The sequence below is a fragment of the Struthio camelus genome, chromosome 9 (genome assembly GCF_040807025.1).
Source record: "Struthio camelus isolate bStrCam1 chromosome 9, bStrCam1.hap1, whole genome shotgun sequence".
NCBI classification, from domain to species: domain Eukaryota; kingdom Metazoa; phylum Chordata; class Aves; order Struthioniformes; family Struthionidae; genus Struthio; species Struthio camelus.
In genome coordinates this window covers 21,647,412-21,670,428 of record NC_090950.1, presented here as the reverse complement: position 1 = coordinate 21,670,428, position 23,017 = coordinate 21,647,412, and the positions used below count along the sequence as shown (strand labels likewise).

The window sequence follows — 23,017 nt, the reverse complement described above, 5'->3', positions numbered from 1 at the left end:
ATATTATGAGGATTCCACTTTGCAGAGAGCAACAGGCAACACTGACTTAAAACAAGGTAGAGGAATAGATCTGTTGACTTCGCAAGTGAGGTAGATCGTTGAGAAAATGAAGTAGCTGAAGAAAGGCAGAAGAGGGTAAAGATTGTTTAGTAATAGGCAACAAAATAGGAGAAAAGCACAAAAGGGGTATGAAAGGGTGTAAGAAAGTGTGGGCTGACCTAGAGAATTTCCCTGGCTATTCATGCCCAATATTAGGTTAAGGTGACTAGAGGACATTTCTGGTTAGAAAGGATGCAGGGCAAGGAGGCAGTTAATGATTTCACAGCTAAGTTAGCTTCTAAGGAAACAGCTAGAGGAATATTAAGTAGTGCAATCCCTCTTGAGTGATCTCAGACACTGAGTCAAAAAAACTCAAAACAAATAAAAGCAAACAAGCCAAAAAATCACTGCTGCTTACATAGCAGTCCCACAACAATTCATCTGAAGTAACTAGAATCTGAAAGTATCTGAAATAAAAAAAAAAAACCCTGAAATAACTAGGAACTTGTCTGCACTGGGAAGTCATACAGAAATTATCAAGGAATAGCCGCTACATGCACACTAGCTGTTCTGTATTAATTTTCTATGTGATTACTTCTATTCAGCTTGAAAAGTCCTCCTCTATTTTGAAGGGTGAGCTAACAACTTATAAAGAGATACGATATATTATCTCCATCAACTGCTCCCTCTTTCATCATGTGGTTAAAATGGAATATGTTGCATTGTCTCACATGAAGAACTTAAAGCAAGTTATATCCACTGAACACAAGCATTTACACAGTTTTAATGTGGTTTAACTAGTCTGCTGAATCCACAACTTTAGCTAATTCAGACTAACTGTCCTGGAATGCCCCTAGGTAGACAAAAGGGTAAAAAGCATGATGTTTTTCATGCTGTTTGATCTGAAGCAAACACTAACCACTTAAATCATTAAAATATGAAATACATCCAGTTCAGATTTTGCTTTCATACCAAGACAACTAAGATTCAGTCACTTTTATTGTCTTCCTCTTGCAAGGGTTCCTAATAAAGTATTTCTTCATTTTAGTAAATGAATTCTAGCTAAAATTAGAACGGCATAAAAACCATCAGAGCTTGTCCTTTCCTGTTGTAAAATCTAGTGCAAGAATCTCTTTGTCTATTCACTACAATTGCCTTGCACGCAAATGCTAATTAGATAGAGTTTCACCATAAAACGCAAACTTCTCATTCAGGGTGCTATCTCGTGCTTCCTACTTAACACATGGGAGCACCAAACACTCATATTAGTTCTACATTTGACCAAAGCAGGGAAAAATGAATTTCACAGAATCACAGAATCGTTTAGGTTGGAAGGGACCTCTGGAGATCATCTAGTCCAACCCTCCTGCTCCAGCAGGGTCCTCTAGAGCATGTTTCCCAGGATCACATCCAGACGGGTTTTGAATATCTCCCGCGAAGGAGACTCCACTACCTCTCTGGGCAGCCTGCTCCAGTGCTCTGTCACCCTCACAGTGAAGAATTTTTTTCTCAGGTCTAGGTGGAACTTCCTGTGGTTCAGTTTGTGCCCGTTGCCTCTTGTCCTGTCACCAGGCACTACGGAGAAGAGGCTGGCCTCATCCTCTTGACACTCTCCCTTCAGATACTTATACACGTTGATGAGATCGCCTCTCAATCTTCTCTTCTCCAGGCTGAACAGGCCCAGCTCTCGCAGTCTTTCTTCATAGGAGAGATGCTCCAGCCCTCTAATCATCTTGGTAGCCCTCCGCTGGACTCTCTCCAGGAGTGCCATGTCTCTCTTGCACTGGGGAGCCCAGAACTGGACACAGTACTCCAGGTGAGGCCTCACCAGGGCTGAGGAGAGGGGCAGGATCACCTCCCTCGACCTGCTGGCAACACTCTGCCTAATGCACCCCAGCATACCATTGGCCTTCTTGGCCACAAGGGCACACTGCTGGCTCATGTTTAACTTGTTGTCCACCAGCACTCCCAGGTCCTTCTCTGCAGAGCTACTTTCCAACAGGTCAGTCCCCAGCCTGTACTGGTGCAGGGGATTATTCCTGCCTAGGTGCAGGACCTTGCACTTGCCTTTGTTGAACTTCAGGAGGTTCCTCTCCGCCCACCTCTCCAGCCTGCCCAGGTCCCTCTGAATGGCAGCACAGTCTTCTGGTGTGTTAGCCTCTCCCCCCAGTTTAGTATCAGCAGCAAACTTGCTGAGGGTGCACTCTGTCCCTTCCTCCAGGTCAGCGATGAATATATTGAACAAGACTGGACCCAGGACTGACCCCTGGGGGACACCACTAGCCACAGGCCTCCAACTTGACTCTGCGCCATTCACCACAACCCTCTGAGCTCGGCCATCCAGCCAGTTCTCAAGCCACCTCACCGTCCACTCGTCTAGCCCACACTTCCTGACCTTACCTAGGAGGATGTGATGGGAGACAGTGTCAAAAGCCTTGCTGAAGTCCAGAAAGACAACATCCACTGCTCTGCCCTCATCTACCCAGCCAGTCATTCCGTCATAGAAGGCTATCAGATTGGTCAAGCATAATTTCCCTTTGGTGAATCTGTGCTGACTACTCCTGATCACCTTCTTGTCCTCCAGATGCTTAGTGATGACCTTCAGGAGGAGCTGTTCCATCACCTTTCCAGGGATGGAGGTGAGGCTGACAGGCCTGTAGTTTCCTGGTTCCTCCTTCTTGCCCTTTTTGAAGACTGGTGTGACATTGGCTTTCTTCCAGTCCTCAGGCACCTCTCCTGATCTCCAGGACCTTTCAAAGATGATGGAGAGTGGCCTAGCGATAACATCCGCCAGCTCCCTCAGCACTCGTGGGTGCATCCCATCGGGGCCCATGGATTTATGGATGTCAAGTTTAGACAAAAGATCTCTAACCTGATCCTCCTCAACCAAGGGAGAGTCTTCCTTTCTCCAGCCTTCCTCTCTTGTCTCCAAGGTCTGGAATTCCTCAGGACTGGCCTTAGCAGTGAAGACGGAAGCAAAGAAGGCATTCAATAACTCTGCCTTCTCTGTATCCTTTGTCACCAGGGCACCTGCCCCATTCAGCAGCGGGCCCACGTTTTCCCTAGTCTTCCTTTTGCTATTGATGTATTTGAAGAAGGCCTTCTTGTTGTCCTTGACATCCCTTGCCAGATTTAATTCCAACTGGGCCTTAGCCTTCCTTGTCGCATCCCTGCACGCTCTGACAACGGCCCTGTATTCCTCCCAAGTGGCCTGTCCCCTTGTCCACATTCTGTACACTTCCTTCTTCTGCTGGAGTTTGGCCAGGAGTTCCTTGCTCATCCATGCAGGTCTCCTGCCCGCTTTGCTGGACTTCTTCCTCAGAGGGATGCACTGATCCTGAGCCTGGAGGAAGTGACGCTTGAATATTAACCAGCTTTCTTGGACCCCTCTTCCTTCTAGGGCCCTACCCCAGGAGATTCCCCTAAGTAGGTTCCTGAAGAGGCCAAAGTCAGCTCTCCTGAAGTCCAGCGTTGCAATCCTACTCATTGCCCTGCTCCCTCCTCGGAGGATCCTGAACTCCACCATCTCATGGTCACTGCAGCCAAGGCTGCCTCCAACCTTCACCTCTCCAACTAGACCCTCTTTGTTCGTTAGTACAAGGTCTAGCATTGCACCTCTCCTCGTTGGCGTCTCCACCACCTGGGTCAAGAAATTATCATCAATGCTTTGCAGGAACCTCTTTGACTGTTTGTGCCTAGCTGTGCTGTCTTCCCAACAGATGTCAGGGTGGTTGAAGTCTCCCATGAGAACCAGGGCCTGTGATCGTGAGGCTTCTTCCAGCTGTCTGTAGAAGGCCTCATCGATGACTTCCTCCTGATCAGGTGGCCTGTAGTAGACCCCCACAACAGTGTCACCCATGTTACCCTGCCCTTTAATCCTTACCCATAGGCTCTCAACTTGCTCTTCATTCATTTACACATGTTTTCACTGTGTTAGATCTTTGCTGATTACATTTTTCCTCTCCAGCATATATAATGAGGCAGTCTGTAAAGACTGCTTCACACCATCAGACTAACACTTTGCTCGGACACAAACCTCCTAGAATCAACACGGGTCGAAAGGTGTTTTTAATTTGTATCCTGCAGAGACATGGAGTTGTACTGTAGAGGCATGAGCTGCACAGCTTCTCATAGGAAGATTCAAGATTTGACTTGATACAGAACCAGTGTCACTGAGGTAATCCGGGATTCTGCTAAGTAAACATACTACCTGAGTAGATGGTGGTAAAAAGAGACATTATTTAATCATTTCTAGAGACTATCCGTGGTATATAAATTGTGGTGTGCTGCATGGCACCAGGGAATTCAAGCTGTTCCCACAGCCACTGTTTTTCTGACTTCCCATAGCAAATTCACTTCATTTTCACACACTTATTTTTCTCCTCACTTATAAAGCAGGAATGTAACGCTTAGACATTCAGTGATAACTCAGGTCCGTTCCTCAAAAATACTTCCTAAACATTAAATGAGGCTACTCTAACGGCTAACTGAACTCAATCAATCCAGGACTTATAGCCCAGAGTAGACAACATACTGTGCAGGAGAAGTGGGACTTTGAACTTGGCAATACTGACCCACAATGAAGTGGCTCTGCATATTCAGTCACATGCTAGCCAGTCTACGTTGTTATGGCCTGCAGTCCTTTCGGAGGACTGCAGAAAAACGCCTAAATAATCTCTATTCTACTAATATGAGCTTACACTAATTTGGTGCACTTTTCTTTTTTTATATATATATATATACACACATACATACATACACACACACACATACACACACACACACACACATATATATATATATATATATATATATAAGAGAGAGAGAGGACTCACAAAAGCAGGGGACATTGTAGTAGTGCAAAAGTTGACCACTGTGAGAAAGGACACTAAGTGTAAACTTTAAAATCTACATTCAAGTTATACCAGGGAGGAGAACTAGGCTTTATACTCCAACGGAAGCCATTTTTTACAGACCAGTACACGGAAGAAAAATCAGATTGTGCAAGACAAATTCTGCCCTGGAATAGCTACGGATTCTCCTTCTGTCTTGGAAGCGCGTTTCATCCATTTTTCTTATTAAAAAAAAAAAAATTCAGTGTTTTTTCCATGTCCATGTTATACTCGTACATTCTAAGGCCCTGGTTATCTAATCAGTATAATCCAGTACGAATGGTGCAGCTCCAGAAAGACATTAGGCTGAAAAATGTGTTTCAGGTTGAATCAGGAGGGCTCCCAGTCAGATCCGTTGCTTGTATGAACGCTAATGCCAGCACAAGAGAGTGGGTAGGAATAAAGATGGGCAAGGTAAAGGCAGCACCACTCCCTCTCCACAACAGTAGAGATTTACACTAGAGTCAAGCAAGTGTGTAACTACAGCTTAAGTCAGTCCCCGCTTCTGTCTGTATGGATCTTCCACACAGAAATGGGGAAGAAATATATGTAAGAAACAGAAAATATGAACATGAAAGTAAAACGTGGCGGAAGAACTGACATGGGACAGTCCTAGAAGAATGCATCAACCCCGAAGTTTTAAGAACCACCTCTACATTCAAGCTTCGTCACACCTTTTTACTTCCATTCATTTTAAAGTACTTAGCTATACCGACGCTGTGGCTTTTGAGTACCGCTATCTATACTTGTCAAAGTGGCTGGCAGTCTCTCAGGTTAAGAAAGTACATACAGAAATGAAAACATTAAATCCTCATAACTAACTACTCCCTGTAACATTGCTACCTGGATTTGACCAAAAGCAAAACTGTATACAACTGAAAAGTGAAATCATCAGTTAAATTTGAGATCTCACTGGTATTTTACTTCCTCAATAGCACAGCAAAAACTTGTTCTAACAGAAGGCATAGCATAATCAAGGAGCTCTATGCTGTAAGGTCTCTTAATTCCAATTACAAAGCAGCCTTCTACTGCTGACTCCAATTACACCAAAAGCCAGGTGTCACAGACCGTCACAGTCGGATTTTTTTTTTAATCAAATTGGACATATTACATTTCTCTAGTAAGACAAAAATCGTATGTGCTCACTTACAAAATGGGAGATTCCAGGTATTTTACATACTGCATACAATTCACCCATAGAATATACTGTAAGAGGTAAGGATCATGAACACAAAGGATATAACACAAGTTTAAATCAAACTGATCAGTAAACATTTACTCAGTTATTCCAAGTATGTGACCTCATCCAGTACACCTTTCTCTACTTAAATTATTCCTCTCCTTTATTTTTTCAAAGTGATCTATAAAGAATCACAATAGCAATGCACTTTCAAGAATGGAGGTTTTATTTATCAGGCACTAAAAAAACCAAAACACTGTATTTTAAGATGTTTAAAGAAAACCCCAACTTTGTCTCATTTGTTCAGACTTACATTGGGTACACAGTCCTGTGACAACCTGGTGTCACAGGTCTCTGGAGAGGCTCGTCTATACTCTGATGGACACCAGGGAACAGCTTCTTCTTGGTTTTTGGAGTATGAGTCATTATCTAATACACAAGAAATAGAGAAAAATTTAAAAAAAAAAAAGAAAAAAGAAAAAGTATATAGAAGCACTGCTTCAGAAACCAAATGGTGTCCCAGTGTCACTGAACAAAAATCCCTGGAATCACTGCAGGCTGTTTGGTGACATCGCATCCAAGGGCATGGTTCTATCATCACCGTAGCCAGACCCGTGCGTTCTGGGATCCAGAAGACATACAATCGCATTTATCTCAAATTAGTCACAGTATGCTAGATGGAGTTCATGTCAACTTTATGCTTTTTTACTTAATGGCTTTTTGCTGCTTGAGGTAAGATAGACAACGCTTGATCTGGCATAAAGCCTGTAGGAACAGTTAACTTCTCAATGTTTTTTGTTTTTTTGTTTTTTTGTTTTTTTCAAAATATTACCAAATCAGTGGAGTGTTCCAGTATTAACTTGCTCAGGACTTTGCTGTGTGTGCCTGCAGCATCACGGATCTAGCACTAGAACCCTAAGGCTGCCTTTAGCTTATTATTAAGCCATGGCCTGACTACCTCCCATAAAGGGGTAAACATTACCTTTCTCAAAGTTATTCTACTTCTTTTGGACAGTAGCTAATAAAACAGACAGTGAGGGATTTGGACTACTATGCAGGTAGAGCCTGGTATTTCAACAAACTCAAGAAGGCAGGATTCTAAAAGCTGATGAAACTGCTGAAATTAAACAGTTAATCCAGTAAATTCATTTATTGCAGGATTCTAATGAGTAGTACTCACTCCCAAGTACTCAGTTGTCAGCAGCTTCTCTCCTGCAAGCTCTCCCAGTTGAGGCTGTAAAAGCTCATCTTTGTCCAGATCAGCCTCCATGGTGTCATGGTCCTCCTGTAACAGCAACACACCTCAGTTATTTGAGCCCAGGCCCCCGAGAATTTTTTGCTTCAAATTTAGTTCTCACTTCGGCAGTCACTCAGATGATACACGCTTTCCAGATAAATGACTGTGAATAGCACACATGTAAGCAACGACGTACAAGCATTTCAATCAAAAAAGCAGACACCCAGAAACTGGCCTAGCCTTTTAATATAACCAGAAACTAAAGATTCCTGAGAGAAAAAGGAACATAACCCCTTTCTCTACAAATCTGCTAAATAGCACAGTAAGCATTCAAAAGTTGTTCTCCTTCAATTCCCAGCCCCAAATAATTATTCCTTGCTTGCCCTAATAAAGGCTCAGGAAAAACCTCTGTCATTAGTATCACTGTAAAACACTGTATGGTAGTATGAAGAGATGCAATGCTTCATCCTTAATAAGCAGCTGCGATGGGGTTTGGAGTTTTCTTTTTTACAGATCTGCCCAAGCCAGTCTAGCCATATACAGTACAGACCAGAAAAAGCACTCTGATGGCGTTTCTCAGCCACACTGAAGGTTGAGAAAAGCCTATCCTTGTTTAAAAAAAAAAAAAAAAAAAAAAGGTAAGTCAATTCTGAAAAGTTATATTACAGAAGCTCAAGCAAGCTACAATTCAAGCAAAGAGGATGGTAGGAAACTTGATAGAAAAACTTGTCTGTTTCTTGTTACAAATCAGTACCATCTAAGGGCAATGAAAATACGAATTTCAATTAAACTGTAACGGTTAACTGTAACAATAAAGTAGCCTGCATTAAAACAATTTCTGCTCTTTCCTGAACATAACCATGGCACTATATGAGACCAAAATACCCACCTGCATTTTCAGCAATTTGGGGTATGTTCTTCTACCTTGAAAAAAACACCAAAGTAACCTATTGCTGTTTTTCCCCAAGCAAAGCATTTTGTTGTTCATTTTCAAGAACTAGAGGCATAATTTTTAATCACACAAGACAAAACCCCTTATTGCTGGGCATTCAAAACCCCTCACAGGGCAGTGGTTCCTGAAAGGCGACGGACAGCAGCTGTTTCAGGAGCTATGTCAAAGCAGCAGCAGTTTGCGAGGAAGCTTTAAAGCTGACAGTACATGGCTGGTACAAAATTCTTGGAATCAGTGCTTTCGGATTAAACACCGCACTGACAGGAAGGCAACAATGGTCTGTTGACTTTATCTTACAAAAACCAAATGTAATCAATTTCTCAAACGAGGAGGTAACAAGAATTCACTCTCATGCCTATTTCTAGTATAGCTGTGGGTAATTCTGCTTGCATGGAAGTTATGCAGCTTTTACTGATCTACCAGCCAGGAAATTTTCAAGTCTGAGGGATTCCTCTAGCAAAGCACAAGTACTAATTACATATAACTGAGGCAAAAACAAGATATTATTTTTGCTTGTGTTTTCCCACTGAAGAGAATTCTCTTCCTTCCTGCAAACATGATACCCCAGATTAGATCAGGACCAGAAGTAATGAAGAAAAAGTGCTTTCCTTGTGAAATAGATTGTGATAGTAAATGTAAATGACTGCAAGAAAAAGCAAATGAATCATTCAATAAGTTATATTGTAATAGTAACGCAGTCTGACATAAACTCCATAAAATCAATGACTACCAAACTTTGATGGGCCCCAGACCACAAAGGAGAGAGCAAAGAAAATGAAAAGCACATTCGCTTTATGAGATTTAGAGTCAAGAAGCAGTTTTGAATAGCCAAAGCAAAAAAGGCCACAAAGAGTAGCTGCAATATGTATGTTTGCACAATGCTCTACAAAAACAACGTCAGAAAAAAAAAAAAAGCGCTGGAAGCGTGCACAGGTATGGCAGCTCATGGAAATGCCCAGCTGCTCCCAGTCCTTGCATAGTGCAAAGCAACGAGACTACCATCTTTCAGAGTAAGTAGGCGCTGGCTGCAGCAGAGCTCTAGAGGCTCACAGCACTTAAGGATGGGGCAGTTTTTAAGTTCATGACCTCTGTCTCCCAAGTACCAATGAAACAGCTTAAACAATGTAATTTTTTCCCTGATTTAGGCAGTCTCATTGCTTACCAGCTCCTCGTTTACAGGGATCAAGAAGAGGTAAAAAAGCTTAAACTACAGACATGAAGGACTCAACACTCAGTAGCCCACGCAGACATCCAGCTCTACTTTGAACTATCTTGCTTGATCTCCCACTGTGGCTATGAAAGGGCACGCGTCTCCCACAGGTCTCAAGTCGCATCTGACAGCCTTGTGCAGATACCTCAGATATCCTAGGTAATCTTAAATGGCATTAGATGCCTGTGTCAACAACCGAAGCACGTTACAGAAATACTGCTAATCCGCACAATGTTCTAAAGATCAGAGTAAAAATTTTGCATAACGTATTTTTTCATGCATGGATTTAATAAAAAAAAAAAAAGCCACTAATGTTATCTGTAGTATATTCCAGTTTGTAGTCATTCAGTGCTGAAGTGAATTCATCTCTCATAATTTACTTTCTTAATTATATTTGCCTAAAATAATTCCAGCAAAGGATCAGCAAAACTGTTTCTCTCAACCAGTTGAAGAAATTCTTCTTTGAACTTGTTTCTATAAAACAGTATTACTGATGGAGTGGCTCATGTATTGCAAGGCAGCAGATTAACCTGTTAATAATAACTAGGTATTAATCACTGTGAACATTAAAGCCATCATTCATATTTCATTACAGTAGTGCGGAGCTTTCCAAGCCACTGTGAGAGATTTAGATGTGCATCTTCCACAACTTTTAAAATCTGCATGTCCATAGACAATTCTCATATTTTCAAGGCAGCCTAGAGAAGAACAAAAGAGATATCACTAACTTTCCTGCTATTTCAGGGTGCACCCTCTAGACACTCAGAGTCCTAAAAGACAGGGCTAGACAGGACCGCAAGAAGTCACCCAATCTGCCTTCCTTTCCCAAGGAAAGGTATGTCACAACCAGCTCCTAATTATCTAGGAGATTGGCAAGGAAGTTGAAAAATAACAGAAAACCACAGCTAAACACATGTAAACAGCCTACAACTAGACTATATATCTTTATCAAATAAAATCAAAAATATCCCCCCTCCCAACCCCATAGCATATTGTATGTAGCGTATTTATTTTTGAAAAGAATAAAAAATGTGCAAAAATGAGGTTTATAAGTAGTCTGGTGGAGGTTTTTTATATGGTGGGCTAATCCAGCACTGTTAACCATTTTCTTCTCGGATTCTCTACAGAAGTCTGCCTACGCTATGCCTGGGTGGAGAGTTACCCAAAACAGTCAGAACACCATCCGGCTCTTTCATCCAACTATCCGCACGCGTGACGTATTTAATTTCCCTAACATTGTTTAGCACACCAGGTAACTGAGCCCGAAAGCGTCCCTCCTCTAGCTCCTGGTACACAAAAAGAGCCTCGACAAACATGCCATCATTCCACCGCTTAAATAACACAATGGCGCCCTGTTCACCACCGCCCACGGGCTGCAGCAGATGTTGGCAGCAAAGGCCTTTAATGGCTTAACGTCCTGACGGTCCGCGTAAGCTCTTTCTGTTGATGTACTCTGTAGCTGAAGTGTATTTTCACACTGGAGCTCACAGATTTTATTGCCGGGCGCTGAGTGATAGATGGATCAGAGGATATCTGATAAACGGTGACCGTACTCTTATCTATAAATCTCAAGCTTATAACTAAACTTCTGAGTTAGAGCTATGATACCACATATTTACTTTTGTAGGTTGCTTTTAGAGTTGGTCCAAGTAAAATAAAAAGCAAATGTAAAGACCAATACTGAAGATAAATTAAGCTAGTATTTAACAGAACAGTGAAGAGAACAATCAGCACAAGGAAGCACGCACTGTGACTGCAGGACAGCGTCAATGCACCCAACCTGGCTAACGTAACACAGATGGGTAAATACACTAATAGCCAGCACATCCCAGGCTCTATATGCTAACCTATTTAAAAGTTCAGCAGACAAACCCTAAAGCCAATTTACTTCCGACTAACAGTATCCACGCAGAAGCTTATCATACAGTTATGCTCTGGTGTCACATATTAGTAAATCTGAAATTTCTGAGTGTATGATGAACTCTTAGAAAGCCCAGATTTATCCTCCAACAGGCTCAACTGCATCTCGGCAAGTAGTGTTTAAGGAGAAAGTAGTCATTACTATAAGATCTGCTCAAAGCCAAGAGAGAATTCAACAACTCTAAATTAAACACAGAGAAAAGCAAAACCCACAAAAAGTAATAACAACAGGCTGGGGAGTCTTTGCATGCTCTTGGAAGCAACAAGAACTGGGGTAAAAACTGCAAATTAAGAGTCTGCATAAAAGTATTTTTGTTGTCTCTTAGTTGTGAAGGTATAAATACTGGCAGTAAGTTAATCAGCATTAAGTTATAATATTGGCCGGCAGTCCGAATGCACATCACCAAATTGTCAATATATGGATATATTCTGAAATGTATTCAGTTTGTGGTAGTTTTAAAAAGTTACATCAACCCAAGACTTCTGATAAAATTTTCCAAAACTTTCTCTTGCCAGATGACAACATCAGATGTTATCACGGAACATCATCAACAAACAATAATTCATAGCATTTCCAAAACACAAAGGGCCCCAAGCATTGAGGCGCTGAGTCAAAAAAATCTCTGCTTGCTTAAGAAAATAACAATATTATAAGTTTTACATATCATTCTGCTGCCATGCTGTTTAAATACTACATTTTTGAACTGAGGGACTCAAAGAGAACAGAACAGGATTATAACAGAAGAGGATTATAATTCCCAGCAGCAATAAGCATTTAGAACTTGCTACAACTAATGTTATACTAGAAGCAAGCATTTTGAAACTTGCCTCTTTAGAGTTGTTCTTCTTCCTTTGAATATAATGGCAAAGCTAATGTAAAACTGACATCAGGCATTTCTGTTTCAAAGGCCTACTGTTACTCGACTCAAAAATAGCAACGAGTGACACAAGTCTGTTATAACCATATGATGGGTCAGCGGTAAAAACATATTTCAAACTGACTCGACCTAGACCTTTAGCTGGGATTTTGAGCAGCAGCAAATTGTCTAGGGGATGTGACTAAACGTGAGAAATAACTTCCCTTTTATTCCCAAGAACAGCTAAATTAGTGTTCAATACTATCGCATAATTCAATGGCAACACCATTTCTGAAGGATTTCCTTATCTCCTTGCTTCACAACAGATCAAAGTTAAGCTCAAAGTATCCTTCAAATAGATATACTAGAGAACAAGGGAAAATATCACCACCTTGGATCCTCACAATACATTGGACACACAAAGCCTTAGAACACCAGTTAATGAAGGGTATTACGCAGTATAGTTGAAAAAAGGGAAGTTATAAAGATTAATCCCCAGAAATCCCATCTTGCACATCAAGCATTGATTTTGGGCAGGGGCACTGGAAAGGAAAGATTACTGAAAACTCACTTCAGGACTACAGGAAGTAAAGAAATTGCAATAATCCAATCCTATTAGAAAAATCAGTTTACTGAACCCCTTTACAACAAAATAGAGACCACTGTTAAATAAAACTCTTTCATGCAGCTCTAAATACAGAGTTTCCACGTAGCTCTAAATGTAGGCAAAGTCACAAGGTAATCAGTTCACGTGTGGTCACTGTCACCACTTACTGTGCCACAACCCAGAAAACAGCTAACTAACCCATCGAGCACAAAACTGCTCAGGCCACTGCCAGGCAAAGGCTGGATCCTGCAAGGTGCTAAACTCCATGGCAGTTGAGAGCACACCACACTTTTTACAACGGAGATAATTTATTCTTATTTCTGTTAAAGTATTTCATCTATACTATGAAGTCCTACTACTGTGGTAGAGAACAGATGACAGCTAAGCCAGCCGCTGGCTTATAGGATGAGGTGTAACAGCTAGCAAAGGCAGACACAATACACTTGCTGAGCTTGAAGTGTCTTTTTATTTTTGGTTCAGGCTAAAACTCACTTGCTGTGAGTTTGCTCACTTGCTATAAGCTTGGTTTTCAGTACATATTGTGTTCTCTAGGGATCTTTGTAACATAATATTACTTTGCAGAGATCACTATGATCGCTAGCTCTCAATGTCACTGACTTCTACAGGGCAAAAACATGATATAAACGTATGAGCACTTACACATATACCTCTCTATTACATGCACAAACACTGTATTCCACAGACAACTACCTTAGCTCTTAAATTGCTCACACAGGACTTTTCAATAAAAGGGAAGTGCTATGCAGCAGACTTCTTTCAGATAAAACTCCTGTAGAACTGCCTACATGAAAAGTTTTCAAAAATCTCCTGTGCACTTACAGCAATGTAGCAATGGCAAAAACACCAGCAAAGACTGGGTTGAACACTTCCCTCACATCATTTAGGCCTTGCTTTGGTTGTTGATTTAGTTGATCAAATATCCTGTGTGTTTTCTACACTTGATCCCTTACTCTACGCAGACAGCTTCTTAAAAAATTCTGAAGTAAAAATGTCAGTATACAAATGTTTATTAGCAGAGCTGGAAATACAAAGTTAACCAGTTTGTATTTACTATGGTACAATTTATGATGCTTACTATTTCTATTAATTTGTACAGGATTTATTTCTTAATTAATTACTGGCTTTCCTAATTACATACAGAAAATTCATTAAATGCATTTCAAAGCTTTCAAATAATAAAAGCAGCCACACCTGAAACAGATGTTTGCAATATTGCAATCATTTACAAACAATTCTGGTGATACACCGAGTCATTTGCTTCTTTTAATTGCTGAAATTCATCTGCACAAAAGCAAGATTTCTGTTGCTACAAGAGCTCTCTTCTCTTTACTTATTTGAAGGATTTTGTAATCCTTCCTTTATCACAGAGATGGTGACTTGCCAAAACAAAAAGATTAGAATTTCAAATGAAGAAAAGGTAATGAGAACAGAGATCCAAACTTCTTGTTAATATACCTTGCTAATTAAATAAAAGTTTAAAAAAAAAAAAAAGTAGGATAAGCAAAGTCTGGATTATTGGCACAAATATTTTCTGTTTAGAATGTTAAAGAATTTTCTAAAACGTGCTAGTGGGCCTTTGTACTTACTTCCTCATCCTCTTCCTCCTCTTCATCATCAGACACAACACTATCATTCAATGGCTCTTCTACAAAGAAGCAAAACAAAACCATGTAGACCACATCTCAGACTTAAAAAAAACTGCAGTTCCTGCCCCTCTTTTGCAACACTAACATTTAGCTTACTTCTTACATAGACATGCCATTCTTTTCAGGACACTTATTGGAACTCTTCGCTCTTATAAAGCATTCTAGACACCACTGAAGTCAATTCATATCCAGGAAAAAGGCAGAAGCAGAAACACTCTGGAATGGCTCTTTTCTCATAAATCTCACTAGGAATTCTCAGTGAATTTACTAACAAGACCTGAATAAAAGTATGCGTGCTTGCAAGCCTGCCTGTTTTTCAACTATATTTTATTAAAAGATAATTACTTCTCCCTACAAACACCTCATTATCAAACTGTTTACAAGTAAAAAGGCAGTACTCACGTGGAACATTTGATTGTTATTTTTGTGTAATATAGCAGAAACATCAATAACCAGTTAAAAAAAAGTAACATAATTTTAATAGTAATAATGACGTTGACAAACTGATTTTCTTAGAAGAACCAAGTCCGTGGGGCTGTACCGGAAACCTGTACACTCGACTACTACTCACCAGACAAACATACCCTTTTAAAAAAAGCCATTCTCACAGGCAGAAGAGGAGGGATTTTATATCCTTGTTAACTTAGAGCGTAGATGCTGCACAGGGACAATACAGTGTTTAAATACTTTATTTGTTTTTTATGTATTAGGACTATAAGATACACCATCTTCTGCTGTCTCCACCAGGAAAAGAAAGCAGTCAAACTTGCTCTATTTTTGTTGTACAAAAAGATCTCATCTGAATTCACCTCCTTTTTGTTACTCTCTCTTCATCCTTCCTTTCAGCCACAGGGAACAGAATATACAACAAATATTACCTTTCCTCACATTTTGTCTGTATTACCAGACCATCTACAAGGCCTGGGACCCACCAACACATTCTCCAAAAAGGATAGTCTCCGCCCTCTATTTAGGATAAGCCATTTCAGACAGAGCTGCACTTCTCTGCAGAACAAGACATGAGCAGAGATGGATCCAGTCCACAAATCCTGTTGTAGAGATTGTATCACCTGTTTATTTTTGCAGTTGACACCCTTCTCTCACTACTGTGAGACCAATGGCATAAAGGAAACAGTCAATGCTATGCTGTTCACAGCCCCAGAACTTTGGGATTGAGACCTACTCAGGCTTTTATTTCTTTATAATTGTAACACAAAAGGACGTTTTAAAATACATCTGACATTCAAATCCTGACGTTTGCTATTCGCCCTCTCTCAGTCCTTCACACTATTGTCATTCTTTGAGAGTTTCAATGCCAAATAAAAACATGAGCCTTCTTATGGCTTTTGTGAAAGATTTACAGCTCAGATAGCTGCATCTGTTCCTCTCACCTGAATTGAGCTGCTTGATAATAAATTCAATCTGTCGGATCATCTCTGCATTTCCTTCCTTGATAAAGCAGCGCAGAATTTCTTCCATTCCCTGGATGTAGTGGAAAATATTGCTAGATTAGTATTTCATGTGACTACAATCAGTGTTTCATTTCATTAACTAAAATGTCATTGTTTTGCTGGGGAAAAAAAAAAAAACACTCTTTTTTTTGTCCCTACTCTTCCAAAAGAAATATGTTGCCTATATTGCTTCTAGGTTTAAATACAGAAGTATCCATGATGAACAGCAAATTTCTACAACAGATCTGCTGCTTCTGCCTTCTGAACTCAATGCACAGTCGTCAACAAAAAGGTCAAATTTGCATTTGGAGAGAACTGTGCAAGGTTCAAAGAAGGTAAGCAAAATTTAGGACCAGCTTTGATCTTCTCCTAAACTCAGTTTCTTTCTTTGCGGCATCTCATAAGCTTGGTGTTGTACCTTTAAACATTTAACATGACATCCAGTTCCCTGCACTCTGTGAGGTAAAACATCTGACAGCAATTGAGTCTGCACAACTCTACAGATTCGTCTTTTAGTTACAAAGATGCACCACTATCCCAGTAATAGCTTCTTCAAAACCAGAAGTCAAAACACATTTGCTACCATTATAACTAACCTTCACAGGGGTCAGCTCCTAGTTCTGGGATGACCCCCCCCTCCTGCTGCCCTCCCAAACCAACCATTTTTACACCAGGCAGAAATAAATGCAGCAAGAGGAACTCATCCCCTTAGAGGCTATTCACTGGGGCAGAATGAGTTAACTCCAGGAAAAAGCAGCAGGCCAGATGAAAGCATCTTCTACGACATATCCAGTCTGTGAACTGCCAGATGGACTACTCTATTCTAAAAATAACATCTTCAATTTATAATCTAGACAGAATCCTTCACATTGCTGGAGCTTCACTTTTAAGAGAAGACCAGCCAATTTGGCAAAAACCTTTGAGATGCACATTCACACCTGCTTGCATCTCAAAGGTGGAAGGCCTCTTGTGGACTCCCTTCCTGAATCCACAAGAGGAGCAGTGGCCCTACCTCTCAAGCCTGCTGAATGCCACTCAACAGGTACCCTGTACGCCATCTTTGGCATATGTTGATCCTTTTACTATGCAAAGCAGAATTTCTTACCATTGCTCTGGCTTCCTCTCGGACAGAAGGGATAGCGAGAATGCTATACAGTGCTCCATTCACATACGGTTGTATCTAAGAGGGAGGAATATTTGCCCATAGTCAGACTGCGAAGAACTCTCACTTTCCCCTCATTTGACTATAACCAAAGCTTAGGAGTGAAAGAACAAAACTATTAAACCTTGCTCACAGAGTTTGACTGGGCTAGCCTGCACTTGTGAAAATTCCCATTTGAGAAGCAGCGAACTTCTAGGACGCAAGTACAATATAGTATGGTTGATCTAAATCAGAATTACCACGTGCTGATTACTATGCCCTTTCTGAAAATGTATTTTTGCAAATCAACTTTGCCAAAAAAAAAAAAAAAGAGCACAAAAAAACCCAGAAAAAGCTGTTTAGTTTCTGACAGGCACTTGGCCGTATAAGAAATAGGAAACGACATAAAGAATTGTGTCAGCAAGAACTCAGGCAGACTTCAACCACCGTAGGCTTAGGTGGGATGGTAAAAGCTAGAGCAACTTAAAACATCCTCCCACTCTTCACCGCCTGTTACCGTCCCACAGCAGAGGCAATAAGGAGCTAGCAGCAAAGCTCTGTAATACGGTTAGTGGAAATCACCAGATCTATCAAACTATTGTTATCAGCATTTATGTGATCCTTTGTGTTGGTCAGCTGCTTTTGGGGCACTAAGATCTCCAATCATCACAGCCTATGAGGAGTAACTCTGTCTATATTCTTTGAAAAATGAGCTAGGCTGGGAGCAGGGGAAGCAAGGAAAGATAGGGGACTAGGATGTACACAAAGATTCTACAGCTTCTCAGAAAGCGCTCTTGGGTTGCCAGGACACCTATCTTCTGACTTGATTTTGATAACAAAATTCCCATCGGCTGCATGGGTGCAAACCGGGTTGTAAGCATGCATCCTCTAAGAGAAACATCAGGGTCATTCTGAGATACAGATTTCAACAGCACCACAGTATTTTCTAACTACTTCAGTCTCAGGACCGGGATGTTATTTTGTATTAATATGTATTGTATTAACTTACAGCATGAAAAACAAAGCTAGTGAAACAGTCCAATAAAGGTATGCCAAGTTTAATCTTACTTAAAACTGTTAATAAAGAAGAGTTGATCTATGTTACACAGTGAATTTATAAAACAGGGAGTAAACACTTCATTGAAATGTATTCTTTATTTTTAGCTTAAATGACAAATAACAATTAAAAAACTACAAAACAGATACACTTACCGTATATAAACCTGAGACCACAGAGTTTTTATTTTATTTTTAGTAAAAGTCCCAAAACTAAAACATCGCATCAAGAAATCAGTCTAGAGGGTCCTGGCAAAAATTCTGCCTGCTTGCAATACCAGCTTGATAGCATATTTGATCTCACTTTCTCCTCCCTTGAACCTCCATAGTTAAAAAAGTGCCCCTCTGCAGACACAGCGGAAGCAATGTTTTATGTAACAGACTGTAGACTTTTTCAGAGTAATGTGCTGAGAAGCATTAGGTAGAAATAAACTATCAATTTTAGCATTTTCCTCTGAGGCTGTTTAATTTAACATCTTGGATATAAGTGTATCTCGATACAGAAAAGAAATTTGGACCACAAAATGGTAAAGCGGCAGGCTAAACGAAGTGGTAGATGAAAAGATACTAAGGCTTGAATGTCACAAGTCCACTGCTTTCTTATAATGTTTAAAACTACCGGAAGATTTGCTTCTTTGTACCTGATGTTTTGCAAAATGGCTTGCACCACACATTGTTTATCTCATGAACTAGCTAAGCTTGAAAGGATTTGGTATAAGATAACATTTAAATAGCATTAGAAATCTGCAGTCAAGAATACACATGGACTGCATGATGACTACGCATAACACATTCATTTCCAGATATCAACACATGTTAAAGAAATACATAATTATGCCTAGCAAGGTCAGAGTCCAACTAAATCACATAATTGTGAATTTTAGGAAAATTTCAAGTAACTTAATTATGTAGGGCTCTAAGAAGGGAAAGAAAACCAATTTACTTTTTTTTCCATTTCTTCCTTTCTTGCTTTTTATTTATTAATTTTTCTTTCCACCTTTTCCTTGACCAAAGTTTACTGTACAATACCTCATGATTCTCATGGCCAAGAAGATCAGAAAGAACTTTGAGCACACGGTTTGCGATCTTTGCACACATTTTCTTTCCTGCAAAGGGAGAAAACGTTAAGTGTGTTTGAAAAAAATGTAAGAGGTAAGAACAAGCTTCCTTCTTATTTCCTGAGAGCAGTACTAAATATAACTAATTTAGAAGGAGCAATGCTGTTCCTTGCTCCTGCCAAATGCTGCTCAGCATAACTCTGCTGAAATCAGTGGAGCAACTGTGGATTTATATAGATGTAATCTTGGCCAGGATACAACATAAATCTAACAAAAGTAAACAAATACATTATTTTAATTTTGCCAAGCAGTCACTCTTTCATCCGTGCCTTGCTTTCCTTTTTAAAAGGAAACTTGCTTTAAGCTTCTTTCAAGTCCCTGGGGCTTTGGCAAGACCATTACTTTCTTGAGGGGAATCTCTGCATTGTAAAAGCAGTGTTGCATGTGAGTATTTCATTCCCCTTGGTAAAGTTTAAGATCTTTGTTATCACTGATTAATTCAGTTTTGACTTTATTTTCTAAAACATGTTTCTTCCACAAGTAAGTATACAATGTCCTTTGAAAAGAGGACCTGGAATGCAGGAAGGGCTGTCCTCATGTATGAATCCAAAAAATAAATTTTGGAGGGCTCCACTGATTAACTTCTTTGTAAATTCTTTGGATTTTGGTCAAGCTACCCTCCGCAGTTTGGGATTCTTGGGGAAGACACCTGCACAAAACCACTAGTTATGGCACTCAAATATCACTGGATATCTGTGTCCCCATTACTAATTATGGTCACTTGAAAGATTTCAGTAACATAAGGAAGAAAGGATTCAGAATGTTCCCTATCCGTTTCTTGGAATAAAATCGTAATTTGAAATGTAAGACACCTGCACTCCTCAGACAAAGATTCATGAGCAAGGCAACCGAATACTCCAGTGTGTAATCAGACAGGCAATCTGTATCTGTTAGAACATCAACCAGCCAGAAAATGAGCCCATCTCTGATCATTGCCGATTGCAGTGCACGCCTAGGATTTAAAAAAAGACAAGTAGATTTAGAATACGTTTATAGGTACTATGAGTACACTAAACCCTGCTTCATCTATTTGCCATGCACTAGCCTGCAAACAAACAGACAAACAAAGAAACTACGCACTTTGGCAGAATCAAACCAGTGAACTAACAAAGCCTGAAGAAGTGAAAGATGCAGATTCCTGCACAATTAGAGGATTAAAACATTGCTGGACTGGAGGGAGAGGGTGTTTTGTTTTGTTTTGTTTTTTTAAGACCTAAAAACTGCTGGGGTAAGTTTCTTCTTTCTACCTAAAATTGCATTGTCAATTGTCTTCAAATTGTTAAAAAAAAAAAAAAAAAAGGCAGCACACATAACAGACCCATAAAACAATTTGATTACTGCTTCTGCTATAGCACTTTTTAGTGTTGGACAAATTAGATCTTTGTTTAAATCTATTTGCTCTTTCCTCTAAGATTTTCACACTATGTGATTCTTGACTCAAACAACAGTTCTCCCATGATGACCCTCACAAATGAAGACAAAGAATTCTTTCTCTTAAAATTGTATATTGCTAGAAAGGTCTTACTGAAGAACACAGTTTTTAATTGCTTTATTTCCTATGGCCTGTAAGTCTATATTACAAAATCTACCGTTCACAAAATGAAAGCCGATATTTTCACGGTCTTAGTGCTTTGTATTTAGATCACTCCTGAAAGCTCCTAAAACTTTCTGGTCCTGGAGCTGTGGGATAGGTCTGTGGCACAGACTTAGGCAAAACAAGGTTGCACCCAATCCCCGACCTCCCCGCCCCATGCCAACTCTCTGGAATTAACCTTCTATAAGATTAACTGTTATTTCTCAGAAAACAGAAACTTTGAAATTTAAGTAGCATATTTCGCCAAAACATGCCAAGGCCCCAAAATTCAACAAACTCACCTGCACTATCGACAACTACTGTAATGGAAGTTTCATTTTCTCTAAGATTTTGCATTTTGCTTTTTTCTGGTTTAGGATTCCAATCAGTAGAGAATGTAGATTTACTCTCTTTCATTCTCAAATGGGTACAAGGTTTCATGCCAGAAAGTGCTAAAGAATCTTGCCCAAAGCACGTTTACATGAGCTCTACCCAGAGAAGTCCTAAATACGGCAAATGCAAAAGCCCTCATCTTCAAAAAACCCAAACAAACAGCAATAACAAAAAACCCTTCTCGACTTAATTTAGAAGAAGAAGATGGAAAATGACAAGAACTAAACACATACATCTACCTCCTTACACTCAATTAACTATTTAGGACTGAATGTTCCTCGAGTACTGTGAAAATAGAGGTCCTAGATTAAATTTATCTGACAAATGAGAGCAAAATCATGGCCTTTACTGCTTTCCCATGATATTTCAGCATCTGAGTCAGACTGCTAATACAAACATAAGGAACAAGACAGCCCATACATAGACAGCTCCAGAAAAGAAGATCAACAGGACGAGGACGAAATCCCCGAAAAATGCATATAGAAAGGATAATGAAAACCCTACACATGGGAACTCAAGTCAGCTCTTTTTTCTATGTGGGAACTTCAGAATTTTCTGTGTAAAATTTTCACTTTGGTTGCTCAGTTAAGGAATATGTATAAAGCATACAAAGTTATGACAGGAGATACACATTTACTTGAGTCTTGACAGCTGTTAGGAAGTCAGATTAATTCAGTCGGCAAAACTGAGTTCTCCTCCCTAATAAATGACATGGCTTTCATCAGTCATAGGAGGTTCTGATGACTGTTATGGGAAAATCAAGTCCTCCTCTTTCCTCCCTGAACAGAGCCTAACTAGCCTGCATTTCCTCTCCCGCTGTCACCACTGCCCGCTGTGCTTTCATCACCTGAGGCTAAATTTCTGCAGAGCCCCCAGAACATTCTCTCGTGTAAGGGAATCCTTGTCTTCAGCTTTCAGTCTCTCCTCCAGCATTCGCAGCAACTTTGGATTCTGAGAAAGGTAGAGACGACCTGGTGCAAAAAGTGATGAAAGAACAGATGCTGAGATATCAGCCCATGACAGAAAAGCTCCCTCACCTTGGAAAAGCAAGCTGGATTGGCCTCAGTTTCTTCCTCACAAGCCACACTCTTGTGCCAAAACCCAAATCTGCACAAATGAGCTGTCTAACAGACCAGCTGCACTCCAATCCAGCCACTTGGAGCATGAGGTCTCCACTTACCAGGCTAGTACCTCTGCTTGTAACAGACAGAATCCACTATTTCCCTTTTCAGTACATGCTTTCTAACCTACTACAGAGTTCTGTATACTCTAGCAAAAGCACCGAGATGTCCAAAGAGCTCAGGAAAGTTAGGTGCCCCTCTGCTAATGAATGTGAGTTCCTTCAGAAACATTGACCTGAGAGGCTAACATTTGGGGCAGGCAGAAAGATAAAGCTGTATACACATATAATCAAACAGGTAGCAGTGATAGTCAAAGATTTATTCAAGTGGGGACCAAGAAGATGCAACAGCAGCCGTACTAGCTACTGCTGCGCAGCCTGGTAGCAGGTCTGCCCACAGAATCTTTAATTAATGCAAAATATTCCCCCTCCCTTTTTTTTAAAGCATCCCTTCACTCATTACCCTCATGAAAAGACTGAAGACTATATTAAAGGCGTCACCTGTGTAAGCTCCTACAGAGACCACAAATTATCCAAAGACAGAAATAGTGAATATACAGGGTCAAAATGAAACCTTTCTAGCTACTAAAAAACTGTTTTGAAG

The 23,017-nt window shown here is 40.2% G+C and overlaps 1 protein-coding gene across 5 annotated transcripts in view; it reads right to left on the bottom strand.

The window, feature by feature from the left end:
* Positions 1-23,017, bottom strand: part of ARMC9 (armadillo repeat containing 9) — a 79,215-nt gene that overhangs the window by 17,143 nt on the left and 39,055 nt on the right. For all 5 annotated transcript variants that reach the window (XM_068954067.1, XM_068954069.1, XM_068954070.1 and 2 more), the window contains 8 exons: positions 22,141-22,264; positions 20,140-20,279; positions 19,239-19,315; positions 17,118-17,192; positions 15,953-16,043; positions 14,502-14,560; positions 7,292-7,396; positions 6,425-6,540 (listed from right to left, as the gene is read on the bottom strand). In XM_068954067.1, the coding sequence (XP_068810168.1) occupies positions 6,425-6,540; positions 7,292-7,396; positions 14,502-14,560; positions 15,953-16,043; positions 17,118-17,192; positions 19,239-19,315; positions 20,140-20,279; positions 22,141-22,264 (787 nt within the window). The remainder of the gene's footprint in view (positions 1-6,424; positions 6,541-7,291; positions 7,397-14,501; positions 14,561-15,952; positions 16,044-17,117; positions 17,193-19,238; positions 19,316-20,139; positions 20,280-22,140; positions 22,265-23,017) is intronic.